Below are 11,444 nucleotides of genomic sequence, written 5' to 3' on the forward strand. Positions count from 1 at the left end.
TGTGAATAAAGTTGACCTGGCTGGCAGCGTAGCCACACATGACTGTGAATAAAGTTGACCTGGCTGGCAGCGTAGCCACACACTGTAATATTGTTGTGTGTGTATTGGTATATAAAGCCCGGAGATGAAACAAAACGTCTGCATTCACAAACACCTAAAGAAGGGGTAGGGCCGGAGAGCTAACGGGAAGATTTGAAAATATCAAGGGGATGTTTTGGGGGCATTTGAGACAGTCTCTGGTTGATATGAAATATGTGTTGGATAAATTTTAAGTTCATACTTCTCTAAAATGACAACAGCTGTGGTTTGAAAATATTTTTTTCATAATAAAGTTTCATCTACAAGTCCGTCTAAACACGAGGTACTAACTTTGCCAACGCTTGGTAAACTATCATGTGAAATATGCTATGTTACTGTTGATAAATGAATTCCAGTGTGGATCAAACAGTTCTCATGTGAAGTATATGAATTCTATTCCAGACTGAATGATTTCTAGTGCAGAGTATTTGAATTCTGGTGTGGATTACATAAATTTTACTAGTCCAGACTAAAATTGCAACTACAATATCGCCAATAAACTATTATATACAGGTTGTGTTGAAATGTTGAAAATTAGCCTTTTCAAGACGTCTTTTGAGAAGAAAATTCATTATAAATAGTAGATAATACATCAACATATAAGACCAAATGGGCCCATATCTACTGATAGCCAACTGCACAAACAGAAACAGTGTAAGCAAGACTAGCAACGCTTAGGCTCTGTCATTCTCATTGGCAGGATGGACGACATATTGAAGGGACAAAGTCGGCCATTTTTCATAAATTTTGTTTGATGCAAGATACTTTTTATGTTGTTTGGCATGTTGAAAGATACTGAATGAATGGGTGACCATGCATATATTTGACCCCGGTTTTAGACAAACCATGGCGAAAATGAATTAATAGTAATGACCATTAATCATTTTCGAGATGGTTTCATGTATCATGTCTAAAACCGGGGTCAAATATATGCATGTTCACCAATTCATTCAGTATCTTCCCACAAGCCAAACAAAATATGTAGTATCTCGTATCAAACAAAATTCATGAAAAATGGCCGACTTTGTCTCTTTAACTAACACACACATGAGCATAATATGAGTACAGTATAATACTACACACCAAGTACCAACATATTTAGTTTGAAATAAAATTTATTTTTCTGTGACTGCAAGATGTTACATGCCAACAGTGATATACGTATACAGTTGTTTCAACAGCTGCGAATTCTTGATGGTTGCATCTTAGTCAAAGAGACCTGTAATTACAAGACAAAAGAAAAGGTTATTCAACTGACGGTAATTTCATTAAAGAGACAGCAAGGCACAATCTATTTGATCTCAATCTAGTGTCATTTTAGTATAAAGTTTCTGTAATGCGATAGTTTTCTACATGATTAAAAATGCATATTTTTGCACTACAGAAGCAGGTATGAAGAATTGCTAATTTTATCGGCATTTCTACGCTTCACTTCATGATCAATGGTGACTATCACACTATGGGACTACACTGGGTGCCAGACTTACAATAAATGAAGGTAAAATTTGTGAAAGCCGATCAAATAAGTTATTTCAGGCCATATTGAGACCACTGGATTGGAAACCGTAGTTTTGGACTATTGGGTTGAAACTATGAGTGGTTTTTGACTATGAAGTTGAAACCAAGTAGTTTGGGGCTATTTGGGTTGAAACGATAAGGAAATATCAGCGAAATTGTCTTGCTAGCTGGTGCACAAGTCAATAGTGAAATAAATATGAAGAACACTTTGTTAGACTTGATAAAATCAATTCAAACCCCTTGCCTGGAGGTGAATTTACAAATAAAGGAATGGACACACAGAACAACTATTGACTTTTCAACGGGATATTGGGCTTGTTACAAATCAAAACATTAAGTGAAAGACCGATATTTGTGACACTCTCACTGGATTAGGATTTAATGGAAGAAATGAATGTAGGGACCGCGCAGTGATCTCCACTCAGTGATGAATCTGTCAGATGATGACTAGTGAGTGGCGCACATGGCATGTAAGCTGGAGATGATTTCAATGACAGTAAATTCTAGAAAACAGAAACCTACCAAAACCCATGTCATCATCAGATTCTTCCTCCGATTCCTCTTTCTTTTCTTCTTTCTTCTCTTCTTCTGCAGCTGTAGGAAAATACAACAAGTGTTACTGACAATGTTGTGGAGTTTCTGATGATGAGATAAATTGTTAGGATATTTGTCAAGAAGTGCACAAGATAACAAGGTACATTTTGGTACCAAGTTGAATGTGTGACACCACTAATTTAGTTTCACTGTTTAACACTTGAAGGTTTGTCACTGATACTTTCTCTGTTAATGTCTTGTCTGAAATCACAGGTAAGCAAACCGTACGAGATACATAACACACACATACATAGGGATGTACATAACATACAATGTATAAGTGTCTATGTGTGTGTAAGCAATACAAGTTAGTAAGATTCAGTTTCGTCTGCTGAAATATGTTACACAGGACATATTATGCTTGAATGGCTTTTGTTAACTCACTGAAAACAGATCAGAACAACTGATAAGGACAGGAATACAGTGTGAACAAAGTGCAAGTGACTGCTAAAACAGAAAAACTCTCGAATAAAAATGTAGTTAGTGCAATGTGAAACATCTACTGGGACTGACGACGCTCCCAGTCAGAATGAAAGAAGTTAAACAGTAGTCTTATGCTGGATAGAAAAGCCAAGTAGTTTGAAGTTGACTGTGGTCAGAAATTCCCCTTAAAGCATTATCTCTTTGGAGGGAGCCAAACTTCTTGAAAGGAAACTTTTCCATTAAAATGTCAAAGTTTTGGAATTTTGTACGGAACTTTAGATGGAGCTAAATCTAAATTTTTTTTTCACATCAAACACATTATCCTTTTTCTCTCAGTTTGTGTTTCACATTAAATAATTCATTGCAGTGCACTACCCTGTCATCCCTATTGTGCATACATAGTTTGGTCTGCACCAGAGAAGAACTTGGATTAATCCAAATGTCTTGCTGTGAGAGGGGGGATGGGAATCATACCTTCGGCAGCTGGTGCAGCGGCGGCAGCAGCAGGGCCAGCACCACCAGCACCTACAGCACTCAGAAGACTTTTAATATCAACATTCTCCAGAGCCTTGGCAAATAGCCCTGGCCAGAATGGTTCGATGTTCACGTTGGCTGCTTTCATGGGGGTGGTCATCTTGTCAGCCTGGAAAAGGAACAACGATTTAATGAATTTATGTAACATATCTTGCTTTAGGAAGAAAGACAACAGGGACATTACATTATGGAACTGACAATATATTTAGCTAAATTATTAGTTTAATTGTACATACAAATACACGTAAATCTTTATTTAGATAACATCTTCACTGGGATCTTGATCATAAAATGTTATAAAGGTTCTACGAACAGAAAGCTTACAAATATACGTGAACTATGAAAAATAAAGTAAATGCCGCAAAATGAATGGATGTTTAAGGCGGTATCCGTATAAATCTCTTGGTTTTTAATTATTTTTCTCTTTTTTGTTCAAGGCATGTTATCCTAATTAACCAATTTGCCCAGTGCCTTTTGAGGCTTCTCAGTTAACAATACCAGAGCTATCACAAACCCTAAAACCCAAATGCTTCATAACTTCCCGCGGCCGGGTGATAAGAATATAGATGTAAAATGCGGTATCTGTAATCACAAATCATAATACATGTCAAACATCCCTCAAAACCATTTATAAGGTTAATTAAGTAGATAAGTTGCAGTCACATTTTCAAGGATTATACTATCCTCTTGCGCCAGTTTTGAACTCTTTCATCATCATTCACAAAACGTTTGCGAGGACACCACATGTTGACATAGCAATGTACACGGAGATTTCAAGCAGCTCATTTTTTGTAACTGGAAAACCTCAATCAGCTAAACTGAGGCCAAATTATTTTTTGCTATGTGTTCTTGGAAATAACATACTCGGTACAGTGTGCCATATTTCCCAGCTTGTGAGTACTTTGGTTGAAATGAACTGTGTACGTAATCTAGAAAAGCAATAACGACGACACTTCTCTATCGAAACTTATTGACACTCCCTCACCATTAACGGTTGAATTCAGGATTTACTTCACTGCCACACCCCTCTAACAATACCTTCTATGCACCATATATGAGGATATAAATCACAGTATTTGTCAATAACCTTATATCAACGTTTGAGAACAATTTTAAAGCCAAATTTAAATTTGCTTGTCAAAAGGAACGTTACGCCATGCAAGGACACAATAAAAGTATTCTTTATATCGGCAGAATTCTCCTTATCGAAGCGGGGATCATTTTTCCTCCATCGGAAGGGGATCTGAGTTTTGGTCTCGTGTGCCTTACTGTCCATTGTCGTTTTTTATAAATTGTGTTGTTGTTGCTGATGGATCAGGTTAGAGAACGGACATTTTCGGCATTGATATTTATATAACTTTAATTTTAAAACTAAGGAAGAGGAAAATTTGTGCAGATTTGACACGTCGCACTACTTACCGTATTAAATACAATTAAACTATGTATTGTTAATTTGCGTATTTCATCTAAACAGAAATTCAATATCGATGGAGAAAGAAAAAACTTCCTCAGTGACAGTTTTTCTATATTAAAGTCAGAAATAATTCTTTGAATATTTTTTTTCCGACTCGTTCCTACAGTAGGTTTTTTTAATCATTGCAATTGTAAATGGGCTGAACAGAAAAATACTTCCAACAGGATGTCAAGCGAATCAACTTTAATGCACAAAAGCTTATGACTCAGAAATGGTCAGTAACAGTAACGAAGTTAAGAAAGTTTTACAAAATAAATATATTTAGGTGAATAGAGCGCCTCCATATGTCATGCCAATACATTATTTTGTTTTTATTTCAAGAAAAAGTGTGCAGACTTTAACTCCTGTTAGAAAAAAAATTATACGGTATCGAAACTTTGGCAATGTATGAATAGCAGTAGTTCATGGTAAAATTGCAAGTGCTGTTATTCTCAATAAATGGTCCAGAGACCAGTTTTGTGACAGAACAGCCAAAACAATATTTGCTGTGCACAGAAAATTAAGGAATGTATTCTGCCGTTTAAAACATGAATAGGACAGAAGCCAAATTACTGCATACTTGCTTGTCAAGTATTAGGGAACTTTGTTAATATTTATAAATACATCCTTCAATATAAAGATCTCTAGGCTGCAATCTTCAATATGACGGTCAATATAAATGTTTATCACGATCCGGCACATCTACACGCACGTAAAACTTTTGCAGGTCAATGTCACATAACTCTTTTCTTTTTGACTTGCAGTTAATAGAATTTTGATTCAGATTGTAAAGTTGTAAATTTTAAAATAATGTTCATAGCCTTGTTGCATGCAAAAAAGATTTTTCTTTTCATTCGTAATGATGCACAAACACAAGTCCGTCGCCAATAACGTAATTTTTTTCCCTACAATATCACATTTACGACTACTTTTTTAGCTTACCAATACTTATATTAGTATTTTGGTTTTCATAAAACATGTATTAGGTTTGTTAAACGATGTTATTTCCTTTGAGAGAACCCAAACAAAGTAACACTTTTATCACGGGTTATGAATCATTTGACAATTATCGGTCTTCCCCATGGCTTATCGCCAAACATTTTGCTATGAACGAATATTTCGCATGTCCATATCATTCACAAAGCAACTGTGTGCATATGGCTGGTTTTTAATTAACCAATTAATCTGTATTAATTGATATCCACAGAGATTAAATCGATAAACATTTCGTATAAGATAACATAATTTCGATACATATATCTCACTCTCCATAATATTATGCATTTTACCAAATGAGTGCCATTGCAGAGGTAACAAAGGAGCGGTAAATAATTAACCAAATCATGTGACAGTCCAAACTGACGTTATACCATTGTGTTTGCTCTTTATCGGAGTTCAGACATTCCACAGCGAAGGCGACTCGACTTGAAGTACGTCAGGACGTTGACCATTTTGAGTACTGGATTACTATCAGTCTCTCCAGAAAGGGAAACTGAACCGAGACAGCTCGGTACTCTAAACCTCAAATACAGCTCAGACAGGAACATTTTAATCTAGTTTTAAAGCCACACACAGCCTACATAACAGGTAAGATATGTCAATTTACACCAATGATTGACTCCTGTATGTCAGGGAGTCTTGCAACATTGATCGAAGGGAAGGCCGGGCAGGAAAGCATTGAAAAAGAAGGATATACTATGCATTTTATATGCTCAGCTAATTGTGTTTTCATTTCTTTAACAATCAAGCGCAATTTGTAGCTCTGCACAGGTTGTACTATAGTATGCGAATAAATCCGTACGCTTTTTTATGATTTACAACACGACTCAATTGCATTAACATGCCATTGATTGTACAACAAGGATGTCAGGTCAATATCTTTATTTTCTATTCAATAGAGTTAATACTAGTTTGCAGATTGCTAAAGGTAGAATGCGGGACTCATATTGGAACTCAGGTTTTTATAATACTTTTCTGAAATACCGCTTGTGAGGTATATTTTGAAGCTTTGGAAATACATTCAGTTTTCATCTTCGTAATTTTATGAAAAATCAAATATGTTTCCCCATTAACATTGACATTGATTACGGCCAGTTTAAATTTCCAATCTCGCTGTGTAGGAACTTTGTTTCTCTAGCACAAAACTTTGCACGGCATCTCTCTTAAAATGGCCAGTTTTGTTTCATTCGCAGTAGATAATTGTTTTTAACAATTTTGACCTTTCAAAACGATGGCATAAATACTTGTGTATATTCTTAAGATTACAATGATACTGATAGAAAACAAAACGAACCTGTTAACTGTAAACACAATAACAAATACAGTATTTATATCCGCGTGTACTGTTTATCGATCAATAGAACTAAAAATAGTAACTAAAAGAAACGGGAAGGTATTGTCCTACTGAAAGTAAATCCGCTTTATCTTGCAGTATCCACAATAATAATGTATACAAAACATAACTTCTGATATAAAGTTCCACTTGGCCATGTAATACTGTTGGATTTAAGGTAGAATGCACCTTATGACAAATATTCGGGCTCTAAGAATTTTTGAAATACTGTTCTGGTCTTTCACTGGAGGGGTTCATCTTAAAGTTCTTGGTGTAAGAAAAATGTTCACTGTCTTATTTTTTTTCGGAAATCCAAAATTATTCTTTCTTCATAAAGTTGACACATTTATGGCGGCCATTTTGAATTCAAATACTCGATAAAGTTTGGTAATTTGTTTCTCTGGTACCGAACTTTGAGCGGTGACCCCTGATTCTTATTCGTAGACTTGATTTGGCAGAGTTAAGATGAGGATTGCGGCCACTTTTAATTTAAAAAAGCGGTAAATGTTAGGTTGTTTGTGTCTCGGGTGCAAAACTTTGCACGGTGACCCCATGATTTTTAGGGGCCCAAGCCAACCGGCTGGGCCCCTATTGCTTTTACTGGAGTTCAATATTCTTCTTCTGGTTCTTCCGCTCTTTTTTTGTCGACCTAGAACTCAAACACCGCTTACTGCAAACTTCTGAAACTTGCAGGGCTAATAGGTACCTATGAGATCTCGTGCACCTGGGTATACAAATTTCGATTGGTCACGTGACCTGGCGGCCATATTGGATTTTCCAAAAACCTAAAAATGGCTTTTCCAGAATACCCAGGGGTCTAGTCGATTTGAAATTTTTTGTATAGCAAGCATGGCCTAAGGTCTTAATTGCATGCGGTCACGTGACCTTGGCCGCCATATTGGATTTTTGAAAAATATCAATTTAATCTTTAAAAATCTTCTTCTCCAGAACCAAAACACCGATTCGACTGAAATTTCACATGTAACATCTTAAGTGTGATCTCTTTCAAGTTTGCGAAAGGCGTTTTGATAGGTCACGTGGTTTGGCCGCCATATTGGATTTTGAGAAAATCGTGATTTAATCTTCAAAAATCTTCTTCTCCAGAACCAATACACCGATTCGACTAAAATTTGACATGTAACATCTTAAGTGTGATCTCTTTCAAGTTTGCGAAAGGCGTTTTGATCGGTCACGTGGTTTGGCCGCCATATTGGATTTTTGCGAAAATTGTGATTTAATCTTTAAAAATCTTCTTCTCCAGAACCAAAACACCGATTCGACTGAAATTTCACATGTAACATCTTAAGTGTGATTTCTTTCAAGTTTGCGAAAGGCGTTTTGATCGATCACGTGGTCTGGCCGCCATATTGGATTTTTGCGAAAATCGTGATTTGCTCTTTAAAAATCTTCTTCTCCAGAACCAACACACCGATTCAACTGAAATTTGACATGTAACATCTTAAGTGTGATCTCTTTCAAGTTTGCGAAAGGCGTTTTGATCAGTCACGTGGTCTGGCCGTCATATTGGATTTTTGCGAAAATCGTGATTTGCTCTTTAAAAATTTCCTTCTCCATAACCAACACACTGATTGAGCTGAAATTTTATGTGTAACATCTTAAGTGTGATCTCTTTCAAGTTTGCGAAAGGCGTTTTGATCGGTCACGTGGTTTGGCCGCCATATTGGATTTTTGCGAAATTCGTGATTTAATCTTTAAAAATCTTCTTCTCCAGAACCAACACACCGATTCGACTGAAATTTGACATGTAAAATCTTCAGTGTGATCTCTTTCAAGTTTGCGAAAGGCGTTTAATCGGTCACATGGTCTGGCCGCCATATTGGATTTTTGCGAAAATCATGATTTGCTCTTTAAAAATCTTCTACTCCACAACAAACACACCGATTGAGCTGAAATTTTATGTGTAACATCTTAAGTGTGATCTCTTTCAAGTTTGCGAAAGGAGTTTTGATCGGTCACGTGGTTTGGCCGCCATATTGGATTTTAGGAAAATCATGATTTAATCTTTAAAAATCTTCTTCTCCACAACCAACACACCGATTCGACTGAAATTTGACATGTAACATCTTAAGTGTGATCTCTTTCAAGTTTGCGAAAGGCATCTTGATGGGTCACATGGTTTGGCCGCCATATTGGATTTTAGGAAAATCATGATTTAATCTTTAAGAATTTTCTTCTCCTTAACGAACACATCGATGGAGCTGAAATTTTATGTATAACATCTTAAGTGTGATCTCTTTCAAGTTTGCGAAAGGCGTTTTGATCGGTCACGTGGTTTGGCCGCCATATTGGATTTTGCGAAAATCGTGATTTAATCTTTAAAAAGCTTCTTCTCCAGAACCAACACACCGATTCGACTGAAATTTGACATGTAACATCTTAAGTGTGATCTCTTTCAAGTTTGCGAAAGGCGTTTGGATCGGTCACGTGGTTTGGCCGCCATATTGGATTTTCCGTAAAATATTAAATTCCAAGTGAATTGTACAGTAACTATTAGATATTATGTTCAAAATCCTACTTTTTAAAGCTCGAATTTTGCACATAATATCATTAGTGCAAGATTTTTCAACCATGTTAACCGCTTGGGCCCCGCAAACGCTGCTTGCAGCTTTAATTTTTCTTGATTCGGTATGAGTATCGATGAACGTTTCACTGAGAAAAGTTTAAGTAAAAGTGTAAGTCCTTCGCGTTCGAGGTGGCTGCTACCATTACAGGTATCAAGATCGCTAATGCTTATATATAAAAATTTAGTATTTGAGAATATATAAGGAGTACAATCCTACGTCATGTAGATCCCGGACAACAAGAGCATAACTGGCATATAGAGGTTGAATGTAGTAATGCCGTATAAAACGAAACACTTCAGAAACATATACTTGCCAAGTTCTGTGATTTCCTTTTATCCGTTTTTCTTTTATCCTTTACTGACGTCACACTTTGATGTTAACAATATTGACATCATGTCTTCAAATTCCTAATTTATGTCTTTATCTAATCATGAAGTATATATAAACTTTGTCGTACCTTTGAGAAATAATTTATTTTGGAGAAGGAGCGATTTAGAGGTGTGTTGATCCTGCCGTTACAAACGTTGACGGTTTATAGATTTAGTTTCATGACCTCCAAATTGACAACAAGTTTTAAATTAGGATTAAGCCGAGCGGTTTCGACTGCGATGTCTTCGCTAGGTGACTGGGTGCCATACGCTGTGGGTTCAAATGCTATCGAAAATCAACTGAGTTTTCACGAGACGATGTTAATAGCTAGAAACAGGTGCCGCCAACTAAGCTGTTCGTGCAAAAAGGTGTTCGTGCGCAGTTTTTCAGCGGGCGGGCAAATTTCAAAACTAATCAGCGGGCGGGGAGAAAAAACCGATATTTACTGTGGGCGGGGAAGAAATTTCATTTTTTTCAGTGGGCGGGGAGAAAATTTTTGACTGTAGGTACCGGAAAATACGTATAGAGGGAGGGGAAAGCCGTGGTTGATAGAACTCGAGGGGAGATTAAGCGCCTAACTTAGAGGGGAGCAATGTTCCAAGGTATACTACTAGCTGCTAGCACAGTTTGTTCTGGGTTGCCAAGAGGGCGTCTACACTGTAAAAATAGCGGACGCTAGACGCGTCTTTACGCGTTCAAAATGTACATGTCGGTGTTCAAATTTGAACGGCTAGTGTTCATATTGTTAACACTAGTGTTCATAATATTAACAATGATGTTCTAAACCTGAACACTATGTGTTAACAACGATCTCCTTCAAGTGTTCAAAAACTCAGCATCACAGAAATTTTACAATACTGTGAAACAATTAACAGTCTTTTGTGTTTTTTTCTTTACAATGGCTATATTAAATTTACTATTGCTTCACTGTCCGGCAAAAGTACACGGATTTTGGTGTAACGAATTTCACACTAAGTGAAAATATTTCTGGCCTACAATTGCTGAAAGCATGTTTTTTCTAAAAAAGGAAGTATACAAAATAATTTTACACGTTTATTACGGGTTGAAAGTTTAAAAATTAGAAAAGAAAATCAGAAAACCACCATGAACGTTTTAATTTTAACATCGGCGTGCAAGGGGCGTTCTACTTCTTAACACTTAGTGTTCAAGTTTGGTATCTTTTCCTATCCCATGATGCATCAAAACGGAAGTTGCGACATTTTTCTTGTAAGCGCACCCTGAAGTCGTGATCGTGCGGAAGCAAGACCAGAAAGGGTAAGTTTCCTCTCCAAAATAGTAAAAGGTATTCGATTTTTGAAGCATCTATATTATCGTCCTTTGAAATTAATTGTATTGTACCTTTAAATAGCTTAACTACGTGAAAACCTTTTTTCTTTCAGTGGCTGCTATACCAACAACTAGCTGTGAATACGCAGTGGTACTTTTGGCCATGGCGTATCGATCGATCTCACTCGGGTCAAGGGTCATCACAATACAACTGTAGTCACTGTGATAACCCTTGACCTGAGCGCGATCGATACGCCTTGCATAGTACCGC

At 36.7% G+C, this 11,444-nt stretch overlaps 1 protein-coding gene across 1 annotated transcript; it reads right to left on the minus strand.

Moving 5' to 3' along the window:
- Positions 1 to 1,175: 1,175 nt before the first annotated feature.
- LOC139130169 (large ribosomal subunit protein P1-like) lies at positions 1,176 to 3,259 on the minus strand. Its single transcript, XM_070695905.1, has 3 exons — positions 3,088 to 3,259; positions 2,119 to 2,190; positions 1,176 to 1,297 (listed from the first exon to the last, which is right to left on the minus strand). The coding sequence occupies exons 1-3, from the start codon at positions 3,245 to 3,247 to the stop codon at positions 1,284 to 1,286; spliced, it is 246 nt and encodes an 81-aa protein (XP_070552006.1). The 5' UTR covers positions 3,248 to 3,259; the 3' UTR covers positions 1,176 to 1,283.
- Between the last annotated feature and the right edge of the window lie 8,185 nt (positions 3,260 to 11,444).

Source organism: Ptychodera flava, chromosome 3, assembly GCF_041260155.1.
Source record: "Ptychodera flava strain L36383 chromosome 3, AS_Pfla_20210202, whole genome shotgun sequence".
NCBI lineage: Eukaryota > Metazoa > Hemichordata > Enteropneusta > Ptychoderidae > Ptychodera > Ptychodera flava.

Excerpts from the sequence above, each read along its gene's own strand:
- LOC139130169 (XM_070695905.1), bottom strand. The coding sequence starts at position 3,247 with ATGACCACCCCCATGAAAGCAGCCAACGTGAACATCGAACCATTCTGG. Across the intron at positions 2,191-3,087 it reads CGCTGCACCAGCTGCCGAAG|CTGCAGAAGAAGAGAAGAAA; the intron begins GTATGATTCCCA and ends ATTTTCCTACAG.